Genomic DNA, 26,115 nt, shown 5'->3' on the forward strand with positions numbered 1-26,115 from the left:
GCGGAAATATTACTTAATAACATAGTGAGAGCTGCCAAACGCGCGCTTCAGCATATATTATTGAAGTTTATCCTGTCCAATCAAAAGGGCACTGCATCAAACTGCATCAATTTGCCCTTTAAACGAGTTCGGTTGTTTATAATGCAGAAAACAGAGAGCGTAATGTAATTATTAGATAAATAGAATATAAAATAGATAAAACATACAACAAGAATAACTAAATAAATATCAGTCTTTTGCCGTTGATATCAAATTTATAGCACGCTCGCGACAATGTCAATTACTTCTTTTCCAGTTCATGGTCAACGTGGCTTGCTGTCGGGGGATGTTATCAAAGATTCAACAACAATCAACTGCAGATAAAAACGGCAGACAGTTCCGAACCATGATATATCTTTAAGCCTCACGTAATGCCAGTGTCGTGAAACATTTAGAACGAGAATAAATCGTTAAACAAAAAAAACCTCAACCAAACGATCGTGATCTACAGCTGCAAGCCAAAATAATATCAATAATCGAAACCACTTCACTCGTAGTAGTTCGGCAAAAAGCATGTCTTCACACCGATGGCTAGAATAGCCGATCCAAAAGGTAACCTCTACCGAAGGGCGCACCAAAGATCTCGATGGTACGGAACAGATATCGACCCGTGTTTGCAGAACGAACGAATCCATCGCATCGTAAAGCCAAAGTCAAGAGCTACATACACTCAAATGTTCTTCCATGCTGAGAAGAAAGGCCACGACAAGGATCGGTACGATCGTACTCGTCGTAGCGCTGCTAGTCCGAGACCGCTTGGTGTCTTGGCTTGGAAAAGCGAGAAGGAGAAAACGAAACGATGCAGTTTATATTCCATTATTCGTCGTTAATCTTTCTGACGAATGATTAATTCGATAGTGATTAAAATCTATTACATTTGCAAAGCGAGAAAGCCGAACCGATGGTGTACAGAGAATGATGAAGAAAACGGACAAAGTAAGACATCCATTTCTTATGCAGCAAAACCAAAACCCCCCCTGTCGGTAAAAGAGAAACACAAGAAATGGCGGCTAAGAGTCGTACAAGAACAACGTTCTAGGTCCTACACCTTCACGAAGCGTCTGCAAAGCTTCAAGGTGCCCGTCACAGCGAGTAAATGGCTTACATTTTCTTATTTCCCCTTTCTTTACGGTGGTTGTTTTGTGTAAATAAATGTAACGCGAACCACCCTCATCTACCGTGTCTCGCAGCCGCTTTAACCGTCGTTACACAATTTAGTTTTCACCCGTAAACTTTTGTCCGAACATCGCAAAGACCAAACGGGGCCAGAAATGTTTACGACTTCCTTCCAATCTTGCCACCAAGCAAGCAAAAGCAACCGGTGAATCACCCACTTGTACCTGTCCAAACGATGGTTTATGATCTGGTACTGCGGCTTATGCGGTTAAAAGGAAAGTCACAACAGGAAGTCAGTAAACCTATCGGTATGATGCGCCGATTCACCATGGCGGATGTTGCGGTTTATCCCTTGGATACGAACGTATTTTCCTTGTACCACAAACACCCATTCGAAGTAGCAACATTGTCGCCGTAACGTATTTCATTTTCTTCAACGGCAAGCTTTTCAAACGCGCCTTGCTATTGGTCCAAATTAAAATCCAACAAATGAGCATTCTTCTCTTTTGATAACATATTGCACCAGCGATTCCGATTCGTTCGGATATGGAACGTGTGTTTATTCGTTATAATTTCGCTTGCCACGATAGTATTGCGTTAAATATGCTTCTTTTTTTCAGTTTCAACGTAATGCTGAAATGAGTTCATCTAATAGAAATTACAACATATTAGCTTTTTGGACACGATTTCATGCAGACAGAACAGAACATTGTTCATTCTAGGAAGTAAAAGATCACTGATAAAAACCTATCAAAACGATGCAGAACGATTCAATCCAAAAAGTTTAATTATACTTTAAATTCGACTTTAAATATTTAAATACGCTTGCTGCTCGAAATATATCCTTGTGGGTGGTTGTTTTTTTTTTTCGTTCCACAACACTTTAAACTATACGATTACGCAAGGTTTCATAACAAAACAAAAATAATTCTCGATTCCACTTTGAATGGAAGATGCTGAAGAGGGAGAGAGAGAGTGTGTGGTGAGTTCACGTGCACATGCCGTTTGCATGTAGTAGTAGCTGAACCGAGAGCCGAATTTCTATGTGTCACAAAGGTGTTGTACTCTACCCATTACATACTTTTCCACCTGGGATGAAAAAAAATAATTTCGCGTAGATGTGTTCGGTCGTCGAAGACTTTGCTATTTCTCGACAGCAATTCTCCTAATCTCGTAATCACTCAACTCATTCACAATTGTTGAGTAGTAGCGTGTAGTGCACCGGGAGCAGACGGCCCTACCTTCTGGCAAGTATGTTCTCCTGGTCCTGCAATATATATCCCCGCAGTACCGGACAGCCGGTCTCCGTTTCAGTTACAGAAACGGAACTCTTGCAAAAAATTTATTAATGCTAGCTTTAATCACATGAATTATACTGCCGATCTGTAATGAACAAAGTGAGACGAATTAGCTGCTGGTAGTGTTGACTGATCACTTTCGATCAAGCTCGTTACTGTACCAGTTGCGCTAGAAGCTAACTAGCCCGACAGATCGCCTGGTCCGGTGCAATCGAATCAAACGGATCGATCTGCATATGAGTCTGATTGTCGTCCACGACATTATCGACATTAAGCACACGTCGCAACGCTGGTTTCTCCGGCGACTGCGGTGACCAGAGGCGCACCTCATGGTCGATGCCACTCGTCGCCAGCATGCAAATGAACGGATGCGGCTGCACGCAGTTGACGATAAGCTCGTCGGCTTGAAAGATCGAATGGATGATGCCACTGTGCCGATCCCAGATGAAGAAATTTCCGTCATCGGATCTACAAATTTGCAGAATATAAACAGAGCCCCATCTTTCCATATCGCAAAGCACACATACCCAGCAACGATATAGTTTGAATCACCAAAATAGTTCGCCTCCTTGATGTCCGTCTTCGTGTTGCAATGTCCGATGTAACGCTGCTCGTAATCCATCGACATCGATCGCCAGTACTAATGCAACGAAAACACGTGTGAGACCCGCAGCAAAGCCGCATCTAAAGCCGTATAAACATACCTTTTCCTCTTCCGTGTAGTTTTCGATTTGAATGTCCGGATTTCGACCTAGCGTGGTCCGGTGTCGTGCCTTTTCTATCTCGATCCCTATGTCCTTCTCCAGCATGAGAATGCCCGGATTTTTCGCGTACGATGGAAACCGTCTTACGAGTTCCTCCAGACAGATCTGTGCTTCTTTCGATTTTTCCAACTTGAGCAAAGCCTTAGCCAACCGGAAATGAGCTTTCACGTAGTGTGGGTCCAGTCGCAACGCGGTGTGACAGTCTCGTACAGCGGCATATACATCACCGTACCTGAAACCGGAGCCAAAAGTATTATACAAAAACGCCCAAACCTAGGCGCTCTAGTAGGCCAACATTCTACCCAGTTAGTGTACTTACCAACCGCGTTTCATCAGGGCCGTTGCACGATTTAGGTAAAATATAGCACAATCCTTGCCATTCACCTTCTCTATCGCTTGTGTGTACTTGTTGATTGCCTGCAGGAACTGATCCTTCTCCAGGCTTGCGTTCCCCTCCTTTTTCAGCTGTTCCACATCCGGTGGGAACTTGTGTTTCGTTTTCTCCGCTCCAACAGTTACACCCGCTTCACCGCCATTACAATCGCTACCATTCGCATTACCACCATCAGGCGTACTAGGAAACTTTGGCAATTCTAGAAACTTTTTTTGTGTAAATAAATCAAACCAAAAACCCGCCGATTTGTTATTGCATTATATCGTTGTAAAAAATCCAAACAACAAGCTTACCAGTGCATGTCGTGGATGGGTAACGTCATACAGATAAATGTGATCCGAACCCATGTTGGCCAGCAATTCCGTACCGTCGGGGCTGAATGTGAGGTAAGTGACCGCTTTGTACTGATAAATGTCGCCCAACTGTTGGGCGGCTTGATACTTGCTATCCAAATGACCGGGACAGAAGTATTTCACGCAACCATCCTTCGGGATGCTTACGCCGGTCACGTTGGCCGGTTCAATCACACCATTTACACTTCTATGAACCTAAAATGGACAGACAAAAAAAGGAATTAATCTCGATAGTTGTGCGAGGTAAACTAAAAGCGAACTCGTTCCAACCTTGCCAGGAGAAATCATTCGCCGATCGTACAGCCGGGCGTAGATATCATTTGCCCCGATAGCCAGCTGCTCAGGGCGTTGCGGATTGATTGCGATACATTTCACTTCCGGCGCTGCAAACACGTAGCTTCGCAGATCTATCAGCACATTTGCGTCCTGTCCACGGCAATCGTGCGGTTGACGTAGATCGTGCTGCAGTACCAATCCGTCTTCGCCGGACGACCAAAACATATGCACATTTCGGGGCGATGTGGCCAAACGTTTGACGCGCTGCGTATGGCAGCTGCACTGCCGAATCGGGTAGTCATTCTGTCGGTTGACATCGAACACGAAGGTTTTGCAGTCGCCGGCACCAGTAACCAGGAGGGAATTGTTTCGCTTGGGCAGGAACTGAATGAGTAAAAAGCGGTTAATTAGCCACAGCTTCGTAAAACATTTTCTCCAATTATTCTACCTTTACGGAAAAAATGTTGCCTTCGTGTGGTGTGACCAGATCATGTAACTGCTTGTGACGAAACGGATCCCACAGCATGACATGGAAATCGTCCGATGCGGATGCAAGGATGCGTCCATTGTCGCTCCACTGCAAACAGTTCACACATCCGTTGTGACCGCGCAGTTCCGCTTCCAGCTCGATGTTATCCACAAACTGGGGCGCTGTGCGGAGGCGCTTCCGGAGCACATGCTCCATGCCCCAGTACGCACGGCCAGTTAATATTTTCGTTACATTTCGAGAATTTCCGTACGGTTGTTTCGGTTTCATGTTCATTGTTGCGTACTATTTTTCCGCGGCAGGTCGCACGAGGATGGGCTGCGCGAATGGCTCACTGTTCGCAACTGTGCCAACGTTCGGGTTTGATGGACAGTCGACACTTTTCACACTCTAATCTAGGAAACCACAGCAACTTTTTGGAGAAGGCCGACCAGCTCCTGCAAACAAAAACAGGATTTTAACGACGTCAATACGTCATTGTGACAGTAGATGTTTTTCTTTGCAACCTCTTTACCTGCCGGGGACACACCGAGCCGCAGTTCTCTGCTCTGCCCCTGTACCGTTCAATTCCGATGCACCCACACGCTCGTTATCTCTTTCGCACTCACTGCGGTGGCGGCTATCGCTCGGCACAAACAACAAAATCGCACTTGTTCAGACTTGTCGTTCGTCTCACGATACGGCACACTCTGGAATGTTTACCCTTATTATGTACCACTTTCCAGAACCTTCATGCTGGGTGTATGATTATGTCGTGATAAAGCGGAAACATTCAAAGATTCAAGCTAGTCAAACATTCCCGAAGAACACAGTTACGGGTAGAATTTTTGATATTCGTTATGCACAACCGGTACTATCGTCGGGCGAATGTTACCTCCGGATTTGAGCTCTTCGTGAAACAGGGAAGCGATAAGATTTCACAGAAAATATCTCAATCGTTGTTAGAGTACGCTAGAACGTCTTTGTTTTTTATGCACAAAACCCAACCTTCTCTCTCTGTTGGTAATTTTACGAAGAAGTTTTTCGGTTAGCACTTTTGGCAAATTTGCAGATTACAATCCCAGGAAAGTGCACCTAGCAGGACTTTGTACTGCAAACCGTTCCACTGCAAATGCATGGATTACTTTTATTTTAATCACATCTCATCCTACCCTATCAATAATCGCAGTCCACGAAGACATCACAATGCACCGATGACAACAAATGATTTAATTGCATTGACAAATCAAAACATCTCGCCCAAAGGAAAGGCGGTTAAGTAGCGTTTACACAACCGATGACAAATGTGATCGAATGCGGTAAAATTAATTCTTCTACTTTCTACAACGTAAAGATTTATGTAGTTTACGCGGAAAATGATTTTTATTATTTTTAGCTGCTTTATTTTTGTTTATATGCTGTACCATAAATTGTTTAACGCGACTGTTGCAGCTATTCTATTAGTTTTGCAAAATATGCGTACTGTGAATCGGACATAATCAATTTCAAAAACTTTTCTTATTTTTATTTTGCGATTTTTTATTATGCCTCTTTGAGCTCCAATCACTGCTTACATATTCCCAATGGACCCTCTTTTTTACTTATTTAATTTGATGAAATACTTAACACCATGATTTGTAGGAAATATATTTCCAACGACATGTCCACGTGCTATCAACAAACGACCGTTGTGAGAGTTTTGTTGATGATGTGTCAAAGGTTGAAAAAAAAGCAACAGAATTATGTCGTAAATTGATGAGTGTTGTTGATTCCGCGGTGTTACATTTGTTTCGTCCTCTGGTTTGCGTTTCGTCCTAGATGTTTCACACTCCTTCGTACGGGAGCGCCAACAATTGCTAGCGATGGAGGAAAAGGCCGCTCCACCGGTTAGCAGCGGTGGCGAATTGTTCAGCTTACCGGCTGGTCCGGCAACATTGTGCTTCGACAAGAACGAATTCATGAAGGTATGTGCGTTTCAAATGGTATACTGAGGAGAGTTCTGTATTTGATTACTTCTTGTTTTAGAAAACTTTCTCCGTCGATGAGTTTCTGCACGAGAACCGAAATGCTGGCAGTTTGGAAATTATTCGCGATGATCTGGGCCTTTACTTGAAGGTGCTCCGTTCGGCGATGATCGAGCTGATCAATCAGGATTATGCCGATTTTGTCGATCTTTCCGCGAACCTCATTGGGCTAGATCAACAGATCGATGCCATCGAAGGGCCGCTGAAAAAGTTGCGCGACGAAGTAGACCAGGTGAAGGGCGCACTCGAAGGAAGCATGAACGAGATTGCCAGCTGTCTCGAGCAGAAAAAGCTGCTGCGTTCATACAAGAAATCGCTCCAAAGTTTGGGTAGAGCGCAAGCTTCGCTGAAGAAGTTAGAAGGCATGCTGCTTGGCGAAAGGAAAGATCCGTTCGATGCAACGTTGCTTGAGCGTGCCGCACTGGAATCGATTCAGCTGCAGTTCAACAGCAAATTTTGCCATAGCTTTCTGGACGACAGTCAGCGCCAACTCGCACAAGACCTTTGGGGTGAACTGTTGGGCAGGCTGAAAAGTTATTTGCTGCGTGCACTGGACGAGCCGGAACCCAAGGAGCTGGAACGCTGTCTGCGCATTTACTGTACGCTGGACGAATGTCGCACGGCGGAGGAAGTGTTTCGAGGCGAAATTGTGGCCCCATTCATGAACCGTGTCATCTCGGAATCTAGCCTGCAGAATTCGCCCCAAGGCCTGACTGGCATTTACAATCAGATTTTGGATTTTGTCTCGATGCACATGAAGCAGCTGTGTCAGCTGACGAAGCGCAACGGAAAGGTGAAGGGCTACAATTTTATTGTGAACAGCTTTTGGGCCGAGGTGGAGCGACGGATGGAGACAAACATGTCGTCCATCTTTGCGCCCGGCAATCCGGATGCCTTTTATCAGAAGTACAAGTGTACGCTCGAGTTTCTGGAACGCATCGAGCTGATCATCGATGACGCAGACGACGTGGCCCAGTTCAAGGCACACGCACAGTATCGCAGCTTTCAGCTGCGCTGGAACCTGCCAGTTTACTTCCAGATACGGTTCCAGGAGATCGGTGCCGGACTTGAGGCGAGTTGCAGCGAGTCAGCGTCGCGCCAGCTCGCCTCATCCATTTCCGCATCACAGTTTAATGTAGCGCAATTTTCTGTCGCCCTGACGGCCATATCGAGATGCTGGCAGGAAGGCGTATACTTGCCCCAGTTGTTCCACCGGTTCCTTAAGCTCACGCTGCAGATTCTGGCACGGTTGAGCGTGTGGTGTGGAGAAGTTTTCCTGCTCCCTGCTCGAAAACAAGAGCACGGAGAGGGCGATTCTGAAGAAGCAACGGACCGTATTCGCTTCCTGGTAGCGATGTACTCGGATCTGCGTAACATCGAACTGAAAATTCCCTCCATTGTGAACCTTGTCGTGGAGAAGAGTCCGCCCGGAACGTCCCGGAATGAGCTTGAAACCATAATAGGCGAAAGTGGAACAATATTTGGCGAAAAACGCTTCCAGTTACAGCAATTGATTGTAAAAGAATTGATCACCGCCAGTCTGCCGCAGCTGCGACAAGTGAGCGACATACCGAGGCTGTACCGGAAAACGAATCGTGATGTGCCTAGCCGCTGCTGCGCATACGTGGAGCAAGTTCTCGCACCAACGGATGCGTTTCGGAAAAATTATAACTCCATGATCGGCGACGAAGCGATGCGTGATTTTTTAACGGGTGTTTTCAATCACGTGACAGTGCAGTAAGTGAATCAAAACGACCAATGTCCAACCCGCGGAAAGTTATGGCAATATTTTCCATTATTACAGATACTACCAAATGATTGACGAAGTGCTGACTTCCGTGCAGAAGACGGAGGAATCATTGAGACGGTTAAAGAATCTACGCGATCGATCGGGAACGTCGATTACATCGTCCACGGCAACGTCCTCAAACAGCGTCGATCGCATGGCACCATCAGATGATGATAAAATCCGCCTACAACTGCAAGCAGACGTCATGCACTATGTACGATTTGTTGAGCAGCAGCCACGCATTGGCCGGCAGGATGTGAACCAGCTGCCACAGCTGATTCAGCTTGTCGAGGACGCTAGCAAAGGACGATTCGTAAGTGAACAAACGCAGTAACGACACCGGTTCGGGTAGGTTGGTAGGTGGAGCATATTGTCGATGGCCTTGTTAAATCTTCTCCTATTCCTATTCACACCGTTCCCCAAAGATTCCGTTTCGGTCGGCATCCTTCTTTCGGCTCATAGTCAAATAAATATTTAATAACACGACACAACAATATTGTGCGATTTACTGCGCAGCTGATTCGGCTTCCGCCTCTTCCCGCATCATTTGTTCAATCAATCGTTTCCGTTCTTCCGCTTGCCGTAGTTGCCGTAATACTAAACTTTCATAATCCCGATCCGTGATAGTACTGCCACCGCCAGCCGTTGTTTTGGATTTTCCTTGTGTCGGAGCTGCTCCAACCCATTCCAACGTGCACGGATTATCTAACCGACCTTTCTCGTACGTTATGGCCATTTCGGCGGCATCCTTCGTACGGAACTCCACCAGCGCGCTTCCATTCTTGCGTGGACTCATCACGAGCGCATTCATATCACCGTACTTGCTGAGAAATTTGCGCAATATTTCCTCCGTGTAGCCACCGTTGGTTGTGTCACTCTTCTCCGCTTTCCAGCGTATTTTTATCCTATGCTGTGCCGAATCCCAGCTTGACGCGTTTGGTGTTTGCATCATGCGTAGCTCTTCCTGCAGCTGCCGGCGCATTAGCTCTTGCTCCTCCTTTATCAAATTCGAACCTTCCTTACGAAGCCGTTCAAATTCTTCCTGAAACAGTTCCTCGGGTGTTTTGCTACTCGCCGTTTTGTAACCACCGGTAGCGGCTTCCTTCGCCTTCCTTTCTCGTTCCTCTAGATCAGCCTTTAGCTTTTGCCGCTTACTATCCAACTGCTTCGTTCTCAATTGTGCAGCTTTCTTTGCATTCAGCAACCGATCGTAGGCAGCGCGGGCCGAAACGTCCATCAATATTTCCAGCGCTTTCGATAGCTCCTGGAAGAGCTGCGCTGCTTTCGGATTGTCTGGATTTTTGTCCGGATGGCATTGCAAGGCTTTTTTGCGGTATGCTTTACGGATCTGCACCAACAAAGAAAGATTTATGTTTTAAAGTAAAATTTATGTTTTATCAACTGTAAGCAATCGCCGCTACGTACCTCTTGTTCTGTGGCCGCTATATCCACTTCCAGCAGGCCATAAATGTCGATATCGCTGAACTTTTTAACGTCCACCATCGTTACTAGATGAGCAGAACTTACGGCACGTTTTGATAATTAATCATTGGAATTATAATCACAAATATTAATAAGTGTTCGTCTGGCGCGCAGCTACCAAACACCAAAAAGATAAACAAACAACCTCGTACATTTAAAGCGTTTCATGTAGCATCTCAAGCTGGCTTGACATTTGCTTCGGGCTGGAATGAAACGCTTCGCCTATCAATGAAGCGTTGCTGTCACTTCACCGCATCTACCGGGAAGCAAATAAACAAAACAGTCGACTCATTCTTGTCTTTCAAATTGCTCTGCGGACGTGATAGAAAAATCTCGCTTTTCCTAGCTATTTACACCACCCCGACATGTTTTCCTTCAAGCAAGAGATCGATTTCACCGGGTACAGTTTTATTGTGCCATCCGTTAGTGTGGGAAATGTGCCACAGCTTACAGTCGATGCGGTCATCGAAACGCTGCAACTCGAACCGATCGGATTGCTGTGGTCTCCCGCCCTGATACCTATCGTCGGTGCTCCAGCATTTGAACACACAGCGAACGACACAGTTACCACCACGGCCGAATTGTACATTTCAAAGGCAGAGAAGCTGCTGGTGCTACAAATCCGTGCACCTTTGGTCGGTCCACTGCGACAATCCTTCCTGGACGAGTTGAGCGATTTTGTGCGTGACCGCAAATTCTCACACGTTGTCCTGCTGGCCAGCTGTTTCTCGCATGAAAAGTGCGACATACGCACGGGACCGTTCCGGTATGTCGCAAACGAGCAGTACGAACAAACGGCACATGCCGGTCGCCTACAGGACGAACGATGGACAAAACATGCGGGAGGTGTCATACACGGTGGCGGATACGCATCGAAACTGTTGGAAACACTCACCATCCGGAGTGTTCCAGCAGTAATTTTCTTCATGTACGTTTCGGAAGGCGATAACACGACGGAAGGATTAATGCTCGCTCGCATGCTGAATGCGATCATGGGCGATCGTTTATTGTCAGCCGGGAAGACCGACTTCCGATGGCCCAACTCATGGAAACACCTGTTCGGCAGCGCACATCCGAGAGCGTTGTATTAATTTTAAGAATATACAGGCTGAAACAGCTCATAAAGGTGGGTCACACATGGCCTTGGTAGTGAGCTATGGTTTAAAAGATTTTTTGTTGGGTTAAAAAGAGAAATTTAAAAATAAAACAAAATCTGTGTACGTTTTTCGATATAATATGGTGTTGGTGTAATTACGTTACGCACTGTATTGACTGAATAAAAGCACGAGACAGAGATACTTTCCTTTTCATCCGACATACTTCTTCGATCACTTTCATCTGTTTGGCAAGCATGGCAATTGATAACATGCAAATAAGGGACAGCTATATGACGCGTACACTAGCATGGCAGATAGCTGGTGAGAATTCATGTTACCTCTTCTGTGGATGCTCTCTTGTTATCAGAAAAGACGAATCGGACCATTTCTAGAGTACTTTTTCCCTAAAAACGAAGCAGAAATTGAACGAATAGAAAGAGACGAATCATGCAGTATTGCTGATCAGCTGTAGTAATGCAATATTACACTAGCCAAAAGGAGAAGATCGTCAATCATGATCAATGATTGCGCAAAAAAGGACAGCAGTATCGCTACTAGCGGAAGGCGGATGCGAATTCAGTGTCACCTCTTCCATGCATGTTCTCTTGGTGTTGAAAATCACGAAACTAGTCGTTTCTGAAGCGATCGGCGTTGGAATTTTAACAAACGGAATTGCACGTGTGGTTGTTGGTAATGTAATGACAGTAGCCAGAACGAGATGATCTTCCACTCTATTCAAGGACCATAGGCCAAAAAGAAACAGCAATATGAAATACCAGAATGCGGACCAGTTGCGTGTTACCTCCTTCAATGTATGTTCTCTTAGTACCAAACAATTATAAAACGAGTGTTTTCAGCTACGGGTTTTGAACGCCAGGAAGAGATTTCAACGACTGTGAAGGATCATACTTACGATATGCATATTTTGTTTTACAGAAATGAAACAGGATATTAAACAAACAATAGTTTCGGAATTGAAAGGAGAAATCAAACAAATCGTGGTGAGTTTTTCATTTATGTAGAATAAAAAATCTTATTGCGTGTTTTATTTTTTGCGAAAGACATATTACATCTAATCGAACCGTACCTTAATGAGTTAACTTAAGAATCGTCCTCGTTAAATGTTGACCAGACTCGATCGTATGTAATGCATTGCTTCCCAGACTGCCTCCCAGACAACGTTCCTCACAGCTAATTATTATATTACACAAACACTGGCGCCGTAATGTTATCAGAAACGGGGATTTTCTGCTTTTTTTATTCTTACTCAAAATGAAAGCTCGTCGTCGGTGTTTTAAACGATACACTAAACTATGCAATTTCTTTACGTGCGCATTCGTCTTCTGCTTTTTGTAATATGCACACGCCGTGTGCAACACACGGTACACCACGTTGGAAATGCAGCGAACTATTTACAGCAGATATAGTAAACGCGAGGAGACTGGTAGAGCAATTAGCAAGGTGCCCCTAATGTACCGTAACTTATTTACACTTTTTCATATTGTACAGAGGACGCACATGACTAAGGACAGCGTAGGAACCGTCCGGTTGATATTAAAATTATGCATTGATAAAACCGTCACTACTCTGCTCCTCTGCGAGAGTGCGTTTGTTTTAGGAACCCATTAGTTTCGAATAAGGTTTGTGTTTTTATGTGATTTTCTGTGAATATAAATTTGCTGATTTTACACTCATCATTCATCTGTTGGTACAAAGATACATCGTTATAGATTATTGGTAGCGAATGGTTGAATCGGTCGGTAGCTGTATAACTATAATTCTATATGTTCTCTCAAGAACTCCGTGACAAAAAGGGGAGAGAATCAAACATACACCAACATGATAATTTGCAGGCATTTTGTGTATGCCCCGTTTTGATTGACTTTCAAACTTAATTGCTTTTGGGAATGAAATTCAAGAAAGAGCGTTCTTCTGAATGAAATAGAATTAATGACGCACATTTCCCACTACAGTCGATTATTGTTGTCTCCCGCTCGGTGTAGTTGTCCTTAATCTCAAATATTGCACTTCACATGTAGCATAAAAACAGCCATGATTTGACGCGTAGTATGATCTTTTCGAATTTGTTTTGTCGCCTCAGGGGGCTCCAGAAACTTTGGTGGTATCAATTTTGTTGTTTTGTTTTCTTTTGCTCCTTAATTTTCCAATGTTTAATTTACGTTTATATAGTGTTTTCTTTCTTTTTTTTGTTGCTTCAAAATTTTGTTTTTTCTCTTTGTTTTTTTATAAACTTTGTATAGCAGAGGTAATGTCGATTTCTCCAAAAAAGCTCTTCCGAAAAGTGTGTGTTTTTGTTTGTATGATAATTCTTTTGTTGTTACTACTACATGCTTCCTTCCAAAATATTTGTTGCATCCAGAAAGGTACGCTGCCAACCATCACGACTAACGAACAAACGTAAAATCATCACATCCATGCTTTCTACTAATAACTCGGCCTCGCTTGTGCAATATCTTTTGCGACAAAAATGTATCACGCCATATCCATTGTAAGTCGTATAAATATGCTTGTACCGTGTAAAAAAATATAGCTCCGAGAACAACTGCTCTGTTTTCGCATGTTCGCCTCATCTCGGAAGGTTTTCTTCCAATTTCTCACCTTACCAGTTCTGATTTAAACCATCCAAATCGTATTATGTATGCTTCTTGTTAGGCAATGGTTTTTCTCTATTAAACGAGACGATTATTAAATAGACATTCAGCTTTTATAGATTGATTGATAAGGATTTGTGTGTGTTTGTTGTTTTTCGCTCACTTTCTGTTAACTATTTACACACAATCATCACCACGACGCTATTGTGCGATTGTTAAGGAAATAAATTAATTGCCACAAAAATGCGCCCTTTTTGCTTTTTCATACCCGCGCGGACATGACACCAGATGGCGAATATTTTGTTCGTATATGAGTTCTATTCCTATCGATTTCTTACTGCTACGGAAGTATTTCTCACATATATACATAGTCATGGGGTGATCAAATCGAATTTGAACACAATCCTCTCGCTTTGAAAAAGTCCTTAGTAAGTACCACTTAACACCTACAAGACGACTTATGGACACTTTTGCAAAGTGCCTGTACTAAGGTTGATTTGTATATGGTTTAGCTTTTGTTGCATTCGTCTGTTGCTGCTGTTGCTCTTGTAGAGCGCACTAATATGTACATGGTTTCCGTTCTAGTAAATTATCCTGGTTCGTTTGCCATACTCCATACCGAACCGGATTGCTTTAAGAAAATTGCGTAGCTTGGAAGCCGTTCAAGCAGAAACGACACTATGGCCAGAAACGACGTTATTGCTTGCTTTGGTGTTACCGTTGCTGCTGATGCTACCAGCGCCGTTGCTTGTGTGCGACTTTGCTGTCGTCGTCGTTGGCGTTGTAGTCGCTTTTGTGGAGGTTGACACCGCAACTGTCGTTGTTGTAGTGGTCGTCGCGCCAGCAGTCGTAGTTACCCACCTTTCGTTCGGAGGCAATATTTCGATCTCCGGCTGCATTTTGATTGTCATCACCGTCGGATCATAGTACCCGGCTAGATAGTAGGTATCGTTATTATCGTATATCGAGCTATACTGCTTCGGATCGGCACCAAACTTGGCGGTATATTCGCGAAGCCCCAATACCTCACACTTGTGCGATATCGTTTGCACATCGTTTTCGTCCTCATGCGGTGATTGAAACAGAGCCCCCTAAAAACATTTAAAAAAAAAATCACATTAGGGACAATTTAAAGGGCATTGAGTAACAAAACACAAAAGTCCTCCACTTACCGGATATTTAAGATTGGGACAATCTTGCGTTTCCTCGGGATGGTAGAACCACTTCACCCGTACCACCATATTGTTGGTGGAGGTTTCCCACATCGATTCGATGTGTCCAATGTACGGTCGATCGGGTCGTCCCGTCGAGAGAAATACGGCCGAATCACCAACCTGTAAACCGTATCGTAATGGATAATAATCGTGTGTTAATTTTGCCTTCTTCTCTGGAAGCTCTGGGGAAGACATTCAGCGGCGATACTGACCGAAATGGTTTCCTTGCCGCGCTGGATGGATTTGTAGAACTGTTTCTTCACACGACCCGCCGAACGACGATAGCCTTTGCCACACCAGGCCCACAGCTGTCGCGCTGGCAGAAAGGCAGCGATTTTACTGCCATTCTGCTCAGTCGATGGTTTCCGTTCCGTTGTTGAGGTCTTCTTTTGTGGTTGCTAAAGATGGGAGAACGAAAGCGCAACGATTAGTACAAACGATCCTTTAGTGTGTTGATCACACACGTCACTCACATAATACGATCCGGAGCTTTCCGTTACGGAGGAACTGACTTCCTCTTCCGTTAGTGTGTCCTCCTTTTCGGCGGCGGGAGTAAATGTGGTGTTGCCCTCCCGCTGTACTGGTGCTCGTGGACTGAACTGACCGGCCGTCTGCGATGCACTGTCGCCCTGCGAAATGTCATCGTCCATCGATGCGGTTGCATCGGCAACCGTACCTTCCGGCGACGAGGGAACCGCTTCCCGGTGATGTTTCTTATGCTTTCGTCGCTTTTTGTGCTTCCGATGTTTGCAAAACTCGTCGTAACATTTCGATTTGGACTTCTTGTGTTTGTGGACGGGCCCGGCACCTGCTGCCTGCAGTTCCACATTGTTTGCCGCCAGCCGGCGCAGCTTGTCCTTGCGTATTTTCTTCAGCCGACGACGCTCTTCTCGGTACGCTTCGTCGTGCAGCCGTTTCTCGGCCCGTTCCGTCGTCAGCGCGAAGCTGTTGATGGTGGAAGCGCCCGCAAGCGGTGACGAGGAGATCATCGGTGTGACGGTGGCCGTAAGTGGTGTGCCGGAAGGTTGGGCACCGTGCGGAACCGGTTGACTGATGGCCCCGTGCGGCACCATCGCAGCCGGACCGAGCGTTCCGATTTGGGGACACGGTTCGGAATGGCTTGGCTGGCGCTTACGCTTGCCTAGCGATAAAAGAGGATTGGGATCGTATTCTGGAGTGTTGTTCGATTGACGTATTGTTTTTGTTTTTTTGTGTGTGTTGGCGGTTTTGTGAAATAAAGAGGAATACGTTGTGTTGTTGGCGTCGTCGTTGGGTCGTTATTGTTGGGTTGTCACACATACACAAACACACGCACGCAACAAACGTTACAACAGGACACAAACGGATTGGCAGGCGGTAGTAGTTGGCGAGGAGTTTGACACGCAGAGGTGGCAGGTTGGTTGGTTGTTTGGTTGTTTGGTTGGTTGGTTGGTTGGTTGGTGAAAACGCAAAACCCGAGAAAAAGAAAAAAAAGGAAACAATGTAAATAATAAAACATAAAACATAAAACAAAACCCAAACACTTTCTCCCATCGAAGGAAACTCAACACTCCGCACCATAGTAACGGTCTTTTGAGAGAGGATAATGATTTGGAAAACAAGGTACGGGACACAGGAAGAGAAAGAGAGAGAGAGAAAGAGAAACAGAGAGATCGAGTGAGATGACGAGAGTGATAGAGGACTGGTAAAAGCATGCGGCAAAACAAGAATCGCATTGGCAAACGGAAAAAGAAATAAGAACCGATCTCACTTCACATCACGCATCTTCAGAGGAGTTGTAGCAGTAGCAGGCTGATCGCCGGTGATCCATGCAGCCCTCACAAATCAGTACAGTATCCCGGAACGGAGAATCGGTGAGTTCGGCACAAACTTAGGTCTAACTGAACACACAAAAGTTCAACGTGTAATTGTTACAAGAACTCGGCACTATCACTCACAAGGAAGGCAAGGAGGACAGCTACAGTTAGGGGTAACTACTACTGGGAAGGGGTTATGTCCAACGCGGGAAAACCAGGATGTGACAATTCGGGGACAAAAGGAAAATTCCATCACACGCTACTTACCGACTATCGGGTAGTCGCTCATTAGGAAGCGAATGTCCTCGAGTGCGATCTTGCCATTATCGCCATCGTCAAACTCTACGTTCACGAAGCGTTTTTCCGGATCGGGCGAAGCGGGCTCGGCTGCAACGCCCGGATACAGACAGCGATACTGCTGGCTCCAGTAGGCACACAGACGCGTCCCGGGAATGATGTCATCCACCGATTTTGGTGCCACCTCCAATATCTGAAATGAGAGTTAAAACAATGGTTGAAACACGCACTGATCGTACTGACCCGATTGATACTACTTACCGCATCACGCAACACTTCCTCACGGGACATGATGTGGGGCCGATTACCACGCTCTCCATCGAGCGTTACTGCGTAAATGTCCGGAGGTTGAACCGCACTCAGACATCCGGCATAAAACAATCCACCCATGGCGGTGAGTACACGCGTCTTATCCTTGCCCAGATGCTCGCTAGTCAGCAGACACCGCTGATCGATACGTTTCTTTTCCGAGCTGCGACGTTTACGGTCCTTGCTGCGCGATTTCTTGCGCTTCATTGCCGGTCCGCTGACCAAATTACCATTGGTGGCTGTTCCGTTTCCAACCAACTGGTGGTGTGGCTTCATCAGCGGCGTCACGACGGCTGCCTTCACCGGTGACACCTTCAGTCCGACGAGCGAACTCACCTGGTGGTGGTTGTGGTGATGATGATGGTGACCAACGGTAGCGTTCGTCTTGACCTTATCGAAGATTGACGGTTTGCCACCAAAGATCGAGAAGGACGCATCCGATGGTTTGCTGTTTTCGTCCTCGAAGGCAAACACTCCAGCAGCGGGCGATCGTATCTTCACCTGCGGCTTCAGTGAGCTGTCCGAAAGGTTGCTAGTGTCGTCACTGGTCGTGCTCTCAAACTTAGACGAATGGATGGGCGATTTTTTGAACTTCGATTCGCTGATATGGTGTTGCTGGTGCTGTTTGGTCAGACCAAGCCCGACACCGGCACCGTTTGTGCCACTCTGTGTGTGCAGCACATGGCTCCAATGGTTGTGGTGTTGCTTCTCCACCTTCTGCTGTGCCGCATCCTTAACATTGCTATCCGTTACGCGTGTATTCTTCGACGCGAGTATGTACCCGACAAGACTCTTGGGCTTTTTCGCGACGATCGTCTCCGTGAGGGTGAGTTCGTCGTGCTTCTTCGGGATGCCTCCCTTGCGCTTCGAGTAAGACAACCGTTCCATTGAGCAGGCATCGTCATCTTCCCGCTTTCCACTCGAATCCGTGTCCGAGCTCAGCTTCGGCAGCTCCACAAAGGTGGTTGAATTAGATGAGGACGAAAAATTGGGCGAGAGCGCAGGGATCGTACTGAACTTCGGGCCTCCCAATCCATGTCCAAGAACGGACCCGGTAACACCGCTTCCAGAACCGAACGTATTCAGCATACCTCCAGCTGTCGTAACGGTGCCAAACCCTCCGAAAAACGTTTTTCCCATCTCCGGGATTCGCACCATGCTGTTGTTGGCCAGCGGTTTTACCTTCGCCACCGCAGCCGTACTCATCTGTTCGAGTTCGCGCTTTTTCTCCTCACACTGTCGTGTTATCCGCTCGAGTCGTTCCTTCATGTCCGACTCGATCACACTGAAGAGTTCGTTTGCCGATGGCCACTGGTTACGGCAGCATCGGTGATCCTTCTCATCACCATCCTTACAGTTGCATCGGTTCAGCTTTGCCTTGACCCGTGTAAGACTGTCCTTAAGCTCCGCATCCAGATCCTCGCCATCGGGGGACGTACCTCCCGAGCTTTGCTTTCGGCGCTTCTCCGCCCGCCGCTGTTCCTTATCGTGTTTAGATTTTTTGCTCGATTTTTTACCGTTCGTGTCTTTGGAATGTTTGTGGTGCTTTCGCTTTCGAGACATTGGTTCCATTCCGTGCGCTCCGGACGGGTTCAGTGTTGCCAAATTGCCGTGAGAAGAGATACCGGCGCTCATCAACTCCTGCTGGGTAATGGGTTTCCCGCAGGCATTCGGTGGCGATGCCGGAGGTGATGCTGTACTGCTGGAGCTGCTTGTCGACGTGTAGCTGCTACCGCTACTATTGCTACTGCCGGAGCTGCTGGTTGTGGCAGGAGAGTCTTTATTGAACATACCCTCCTCTTGGAAGCGTTGTTCTGCCAGGGCACATAGCAGGTTCAGTCCACCCATCGGTTCATCCGCTCGAAGGAACGCTTCGGGAACGGTCGGTGGAACCATGGCTGGTGTTAACTGGCACGGCACCGCAGACTGGGGCAGCTCCGGGCAAAGGGGTGCTGCTGCTGCTGGTGTTGCTGGGACTAGTGATGGCACTACGCTGACCGGAGGATCTGCTGGAAGCTGGGGTGAGATCGGTTCCTTCTTGATCAGTGACGATTTTTTCTGGAACACTTCAATACTATGGGACAGTAGCTCTAATCCGCTCAGATCGACCGGATGATCCTGTTGACTAACTGGACCATGTCCGTTCGATGGTCCCGTCGCGTCCTTTTCATTTCTGGATCCGGAAAATGAACTCACACCACCCACCACCATTGGGCCTGGCCCGGTAGGCGAATGGACTTCCAGCTTTGGCACTCTTCGCTGCTGTCCTCCACCGTTGCTGGGAGTCGCAGCGACACACAGATTTTCCGGTTCATTTTGCACCGGAACCGGTGGCTGAGGAAGTGGTGTTGGAGGTGCACTCTTGTTGGTCGGCTCCAGCTCCATGTCGACCTGATCACAGTTGGAAGTGCTGGTGGCGTTCAACAAACCAGAGGTGGACATATCCGGCTCGATAGCCGAATCTCCACTACTGTTTATAAGGGTACTATGGCACAGAGGTTGCTCGCTCGCTAGCGCATGGTAAGCTGACGTCAAGGTCGCTTCGGTGGACATGATGGCCGCTGCCTCGGTGATGGTCGCTTCCGGATCCGCACCACCGGGTGGCTGCGTACTCTCGTCCTCACTCATGATGGGTGTGTCCGTCTGTATGTTGGCGTCCTGTACCTCCGGAGGCTCGATTACTTCCGCCACCGATACCGACGTGCCGTCGGTTGCGTCAGTCTGGGCATGCATGGTGGTTGTAGTGTCCGGTGGAGGTGTTAGACAAGTCGTTGCAGAAACCGTCGTGGCTACCAACGGTGGTGGCGCGCTGCTGACATTCGACGAATGACTCAATCCACTTAGAAGGGCCGGAGTTACAGTCGCGGGCAGAGCCGACGGTGGTGGTGTTGGATTTGCGACGGAAGTACTGAGCGTTCCACCAGCAGACGATGCCTCCAACAGCGGGTGTCCCGCAGAATGTGACTTGGCGGAATGGTGTGGAGCGATGTGAATTAGATTGGCCGGTTGAAATAGTAACTGCGGCGTTAGATCACTGCTCGTCGGTAGTGCAAGATGAGGGTGAGGTCCTGCACCATTCGCTAGTGAGTTCGTGGCAGATGCAGTCGATGCGTTAGACTTATCTACATCATTCAGCGAACCGAACAGAGACGTCGTGAGATGGGTCGGCCCGGTGGATGCTCCCAAGGCGGCCGAAAGACCTGCGCTGGAGGAGCAATCTTCGATCTTGATAAATGTATGAGAAGCGGGAATTGGAAGTGGAATCGTTGGCTGACCGCAGGTACTGGCCGGTCCCGAACTACTCGATCCTGTCGTAGTTTGCGATTGCTTTCCGCTTGCGATGGATGATCGTTTGCCATTCGATTCGGACGTTAGGGCAAGGTAACGTGTACTGTGGTGCGTTTGCGTGTGTTGCTATAAACGTACGGTGGAAGAAAAACAAAATGTTGAAGCAACATTAGAAAAAAAAATTAAATCGTCTAAAAAAGGAATGCTGTTAAGACGATCGTACCTGATGGAGCGTTGTACTGGCCGTGCTCAGATAGTCCGAGCTTAACATCTGCAGCGGAGCCAATGGTGGCGGCTGGAGCTGTTGGGGCGGAAGTTGCGGCAGGAGCAGATGCTGTGACTGCAGTGATGCGGTCGATTGCGGATACGAGGGCCACACGACCGCTTGTTGGAATGGTTCTATACAAGAAATATAGATTTTATCTAGGAGGTTTGACGGATTGGCTGTGTGTGATTGTGGTGATATTGGATGTTGTAGATTTCGTTTGGTCGAATCATTTCGTATAGTTTTTTTTGTTTATCGATTTTGTTTCAATTTGTTATACAGGCCGCAGATACGATTCATAGAACGAACGAACGAACGATAATCGAAGAAACGAAGGTAGAAAAGAAAGAAAGAAAAAAGAAAGAAAAATACATACTGGTAAGTAGAAGCGATACAAAGCGGGAATTAAATGATATTGATTCAAATTAAACGAAAAAACGATGCCAATAATGACAATTTAATTTGTGCACCAATGTAATAGTCTTGCAACCCAAAAATATGTAAAAACTAAATTCTACGTTTAGTGCTACCTTGTACCAAAACCGCAAATATAATCATGTTAAATTTAATCGAAATAAATATGCCACCTCACAAAGAACTATATTACACCTCAATTATAACGAAGCAGATAAAATAGTTTTAAAATAATTACATATGTGAAAACTATTGGCCGGTTTTGCTAGCAATACTGTGTCTTATTCTAAAGCAAACTAATCACTTCGCTAACCATTTTAATACACCCCGAAACGTTGTGAAGCGAGGGACATACACTTACCGATTGTCGCCGCCGCTGGAAGGAACAGAATCTGGCCGGTGGTGGGATCACGCACTAGCTGGAACCCAACGGGCGGTGGTATCGGGGGCATTGGTAGCATCGATTCCATGGGGACAGGAGCTGAAACGATTGAGAAACCGAACCGAAATTATTGACCAATAATGTCATAAATTATCTTTTCACGACCATCTCGGAATGCAGCCCGAATTGATCGGGTTAGTGGCTATGACACGGTCCGTTAAAATGGTTTCGAAGGTTGGTTTTTGGTTTTTTTTCGGAATTTTTAAATAATTCCTCACAATGCTTTTCCATACAGACAGCGCTGAGGGATCGAACGATCGGCCGCATGTTTTTTTTTGGGAGAAGAAACCACGAAAGATGGTCCTCTCTGTGTGTAAGTTGTAATAAAAATGACTGCCATAAATTCTGCACCGCAGCAGCGGGTGTTCCCTGGTGGCAATATAATTTTGCTGTCCATTGTGCGCCCTTGTGTCGCATTAAAGGACATTTGGAATTTTATAGTACGCTGATGGCACTTGTCTGAAAATTTCGTAGCATCAAAATGAAATGCTAGTCGAATGTGGTAACAGATCACCAACAAGGAGTTTAGAGGGGTTTTTTGTCGTATTCAGACGATTTTATGAGATGTATAAATTGTATAACATAAAATGCTAGTATTACACAAGCACACAGTACAGGTTTACATCGTTAAATAAAAGTTTAAATGTTTAGAAAAAAACATGTTACACCTAAATAACATCTTACTCAATCACTAGCTGCAACAACCCAAAACATACCGAGCATAAACAACACAGTTGCCACAAGCGTGAGCGGAGGTGTTGCATGGCGTTTGAATTACATGCGACCGAAACCGAACCGAAGTCGAACGACCGGATTGGACGAACGCGTGCTTCGGCAAGACACGCACGCTCGCTGATTGGCCGACATTAACCTAAGGGGCGGAGCTAAAATGCTTCGATCGGCTTTCGCACTAACGACACCTGCATAACTTGCGTAGTGAGCATACTGTGCCGCATAGTGGGAAGTTTCTAGCAAATATCAAGATAAAGTTATATTCTGTTAAATGTATTTAAGAATAATAACGAGATGTATTTGTTTTAAACCAAAATTTCTACATGATAGATAATTTTTGGAAATATTTGCAGACTTGAGATTGAGATATTGACGTTGCGGCTATCGGAATAATAAACGCTAGCAGCACATAATTCAATCTAGAAGTGTTTTATAGCGACTGAGATGCAAGACTGTTTCCTAATTTTCTGCACAAACCAAAAATTTGTTACAACAAAAATAATTACCTATGGGGACGCCTAGTACCTACGATTCTGTTTCGAACATTCGAGCATTGGGTAAAAAAATATGATTTTTTATTCATCATGGTTTTGATCGCCTTGTTTTCAGAAACCAGACAAGATAGAGGCTTGTATATTTTAGCTGTAAGCTCAACACAAGCATTACCGTGCGCGTTAGCAAGTGTTCGTCGCGTGTTGCAATTTTCCGTACGATGCAGCTCATCGTCTTTCTCTAATCATTCAAAAGTTCAGCATGTTATGCACCAGGAGCGTGCAGCTTAATTAGGATTTTTTTCTACAATAAAATAAAATAAATAAAATCACGTTGCAGCTTAGAAACTCGAGCAAAAAAGGCGCTCTAATCACGCTTTACTATTATGAAACAAGCCGCCCTATGCAAATAACGCATGCAAAACAACAGGAGAAAAAAAAACCTCGTGTTTCGGTGCTTTGCGTGAATATTGGCGTTTTATGCAAAATTAACTTCTACTGGGCGTGTGTGTGTGTGTGCTGCATCTGAATGTTGTCGAAACGAAACATGATTAGGGAGGAGTGCCTTCATAATTACACACTCATTCACACACCAACACTCACAGGCAGCGTACGCACAAGTGCACTCGCACAGGGCGGTTATGCACGTTATGCAGTTTCACGCTCTCGTTCACCGTTTGACGTTTGGCGAATGGATCTTTCGGAAGTCTCGGAAATTGGTTCGGTGAGCGTCTAACCGCAGCAACCGATTTTTAATTAGCGCCATCGACCGACCACTGCCCCACCGACTCAGTGTATTTTTTCTTTGTAATATTTAGTTTAGCTAACTTTTTCCCCTTGTACTCGGCTGTATCTCTGCACTCTATCAGAAGAACAGGGTGACTTGGACGTGTTAATGAGTGTGGCTTGTTTTTTTTTTGTTTGTGTTGCGTACATTGGGTGTCTGTATGGGTGGGTATGTTTGCAACAGTATGCCATATCGTGTCCACAAGCGATCCACAGCAAGCCGTTCCACCAGTAAGGTAGAATACACACCCGATCACTCGGGGTTGGCGGTTATCGTCGCGTACCACTCAACAGCATTGGTCAAAGATTAGGCCACGGGCGGATGGACGCGAGCGAAAGAGCATGGGTAAGGGCTGTGCAAATTCGATCCCGCCGCTCAAGGTACTACTTTTCAGCGCGAAAATTAGCATATTCATTAGCCCATCGCGCGTTGCATCCCCCGTTTGCAGATAAAGAAGAAAAAAAACTAGCCGCCTAAAGGGAGGCGCCATCAACTGACCGATGTTGCGCTGTACACGTGTGTTGCTGATGATGCATTTCAGTGGATGTGTGCGTGCATAATGGGTTTCGATGCAGTTGCTCTTGTTGTTGCACTGGCACGATGACTGACAGTAGGACAAAAACAATATTCAAAACAAAAAAATATACACGCACTCTTCTTCTCCCTCTTTTAATTGTATCTTCCTCGTAACTTTTTCTACATTCTTTTAAGCTGGTTTGAAAAATTGAGTCTATTACCACATTTAGTACGACATAAAAAAAATTGCAGCTTTGCTTGAAGCTTCCCTTTATTTCTTTTTTCTTTTTTTACAACAGTGTGCATACAGTTCCGCGTTTTTTTTTCTCCCGCAGGGAAATGATTTTAAAGAAAAACGCTGTTGCTGGTGCATCTCTTCGCTACTGCATACTTCACTGTTTTAATGCCCATAATTACTATTGCATTGCTTCGGGTGGTAAATAGTAATTGTTTTTTCCACCGCGCACAAGAAGATCTTTGCTCACCATAATTTAAAATTGTGAGACTGTTTTTTTTATGTGTCTATTCATGTCCACCATATTGAGCGTCGAAGAAGGTAACAGAGAGGAAACGGGTCTAGGCGCTGTTTAGTTGGGCATTTTACACATATCAAGCATAGAAAAAAATCGACCGACATCGACACCCGTTAGGTCATAAATCTACAGTTGTTTTACTTAAAAAAATGAAAACCCAACAAATACCCTAAATAAAAAGCAAACACACACATATCAAAAACATTCATTCATACATATACGATTTTGCTCGAAGGTTGTTTTCTTGTTTGGTGTCATTTTTTTTCTTTAAAATGTTATTACTTCTTTTTTTCTTTTAAATTTTCTGAATGCATTTTTCAGCAAGGCAATGCAATCGTATGCACGCTGTTGCACAACCTACTTGCACACACACACACACACACACAAAGACACATGTGCGCGTCATCCCTTATCCTCTGGCATGTGGCTTTGTTGAGGAGTATGTGCAAGGGTGGTTGGAATAAATTATTTATAGTAAAAATAAAAATATAAAAAAACATGTTCATATTTCATCGTGATGCAACCATCGTGATGCAGCTTTGACGTTGTGTACAGTAAACGGAACTGGGCTTTGGAAAGCTGTCATTCATTTTTCTTTTATGTTTATTATTTACAAGAGTTAGGTAATAAATGGAAGGGATTTTGTTTAGCATATTAAACAATCGTTGTGTTTTTCTTTCTCTTATTCCGCCTTCTTATTGTATTATTGTATTGAGATATTTTTTTGATAACTTTAAAAGTATTATCCAAATGTATATCCATAGCGAATGAAATGAAGAATTAAAATCTTTCAAAGTTTGATATTTTTTCTACATCACATTAAACCAACTTAAGTTAATGGGAAAATGTAACATATCACCAACAAAACAATACAAAACGGTGCAACATTGAACTGTGAATGCAATATAATTGTAGTAAATGAACTTGCGCATAAAATCGTACGGATATTCTACAACCAATTGAATTGTGTGATGCAAATAAAGCATCACACAACTACAAAAGTGAAAATAAAGCTGCAAATAAGACAAAAATCAACCAGTTCACATGTACGTACATGATAGTGCACTATGCATGGATAATTGAATCTTGTCTGTTGAATGCATTTGATTGATTCACATTCACGTTTTGAGTTTCGAATCGAATAAAAGGCAACACAAAAATGGTCAGTTTTTTGCGCTTCTTTTCTGATGGCATGGATAAGACAGACGATCCATTTCGGATTTTTACGCACGACTAGAATCGATACAAATTTTTTTTTTAAGTTTTGTTAATTTTGCATGATTGCACCAAAGAGATGGCCTCGAAGAGGGAATTTTCAATC

General features: G+C 45.2%; 5 protein-coding genes across 14 annotated transcripts in view; 2 read left to right on the forward strand and 3 right to left on the reverse strand.

The window, feature by feature from the left end:
* Positions 1–1,684: 1,684 nt before the first annotated feature.
* On the reverse strand, positions 1,685–5,950 carry LOC125762576 (WD and tetratricopeptide repeats protein 1). Of its 2 annotated transcripts, none has more exons than XM_049424844.1 (9): positions 5,242–5,950; positions 4,689–5,164; positions 4,235–4,624; positions 3,905–4,159; positions 3,537–3,817; positions 3,158–3,449; positions 2,981–3,093; positions 2,615–2,921; positions 1,685–2,538 (listed from the first exon to the last, which is right to left on the reverse strand). In XM_049424844.1, the coding sequence occupies exons 2-8, from the start codon at positions 5,001–5,003 to the stop codon at positions 2,630–2,632; spliced, it is 1,938 nt and encodes a 645-aa protein (XP_049280801.1). In that variant the 5' UTR covers positions 5,004–5,164; positions 5,242–5,950; the 3' UTR covers positions 1,685–2,538; positions 2,615–2,629. The 2 variants fall into 2 exon arrangements, with proteins under 2 accessions (XP_049280801.1, XP_049280802.1); XM_049424845.1 differs by having other exon boundaries at positions 5,234–5,950.
* Positions 5,951–6,261: 311 nt separating this feature from the next.
* Positions 6,262–9,013, forward strand: LOC125762572 (conserved oligomeric Golgi complex subunit 2). Its single transcript, XM_049424837.1, has 3 exons — positions 6,262–6,670; positions 6,732–8,467; positions 8,535–9,013. The coding sequence occupies exons 1-3, from the start codon at positions 6,569–6,571 to the stop codon at positions 8,851–8,853; spliced, it is 2,157 nt and encodes a 718-aa protein (XP_049280794.1). The 5' UTR covers positions 6,262–6,568; the 3' UTR covers positions 8,854–9,013.
* A 2-nt stretch (positions 9,014–9,015) lies between these two features.
* LOC125762589 (dnaJ homolog subfamily C member 17) lies at positions 9,016–10,154 on the reverse strand. Its single transcript, XM_049424864.1, has 2 exons — positions 9,945–10,154; positions 9,016–9,867 (listed from the first exon to the last, which is right to left on the reverse strand). The coding sequence occupies exons 1-2, from the start codon at positions 10,020–10,022 to the stop codon at positions 9,025–9,027; spliced, it is 921 nt and encodes a 306-aa protein (XP_049280821.1). The 5' UTR covers positions 10,023–10,154; the 3' UTR covers positions 9,016–9,024.
* LOC125762596 (proteasome assembly chaperone 2) lies at positions 10,141–11,236 on the forward strand. The gene has a single exon (XM_049424870.1). The coding sequence runs from the start codon at positions 10,367–10,369 to the stop codon at positions 11,090–11,092; it is 726 nt and encodes a 241-aa protein (XP_049280827.1). The 5' UTR covers positions 10,141–10,366; the 3' UTR covers positions 11,093–11,236.
* Positions 11,237–12,099: 863 nt separating this feature from the next.
* Positions 12,100–26,115, reverse strand: part of LOC125762566 (protein winged eye) — a 286,165-nt gene continuing 272,149 nt past the window's right edge. For 6 of the 9 annotated variants that reach the window (XM_049424781.1, XM_049424779.1, XM_049424788.1 and 3 more), the window contains 8 exons: positions 21,655–21,774; positions 20,838–21,058; positions 17,279–20,740; positions 16,988–17,210; positions 15,398–16,095; positions 15,137–15,322; positions 14,883–15,044; positions 12,100–14,801 (listed from right to left, as the gene is read on the reverse strand). In XM_049424781.1, the coding sequence (XP_049280738.1) occupies positions 14,373–14,801; positions 14,883–15,044; positions 15,137–15,322; positions 15,398–16,095; positions 16,988–17,210; positions 17,279–20,740; positions 20,838–21,058; positions 21,655–21,774 (5,501 nt within the window). In that variant the 3' untranslated portion in view covers positions 12,100–14,372. Of the gene's footprint in view, positions 14,802–14,882; positions 15,045–15,136; positions 15,323–15,397; positions 16,494–16,987; positions 17,211–17,278; positions 20,741–20,837; positions 21,059–21,654; positions 21,775–26,115 lie in introns of those variants that run through there. The other 3 variants (XM_049424783.1, XM_049424782.1, XM_049424789.1) reach the window with 3 other exon arrangements.

The sequence above is a fragment of the Anopheles funestus genome, chromosome 2RL (assembly GCF_943734845.2).
Source record: "Anopheles funestus chromosome 2RL, idAnoFuneDA-416_04, whole genome shotgun sequence".
Taxonomy (NCBI): Eukaryota; Metazoa; Arthropoda; class Insecta; order Diptera; family Culicidae; genus Anopheles; species Anopheles funestus.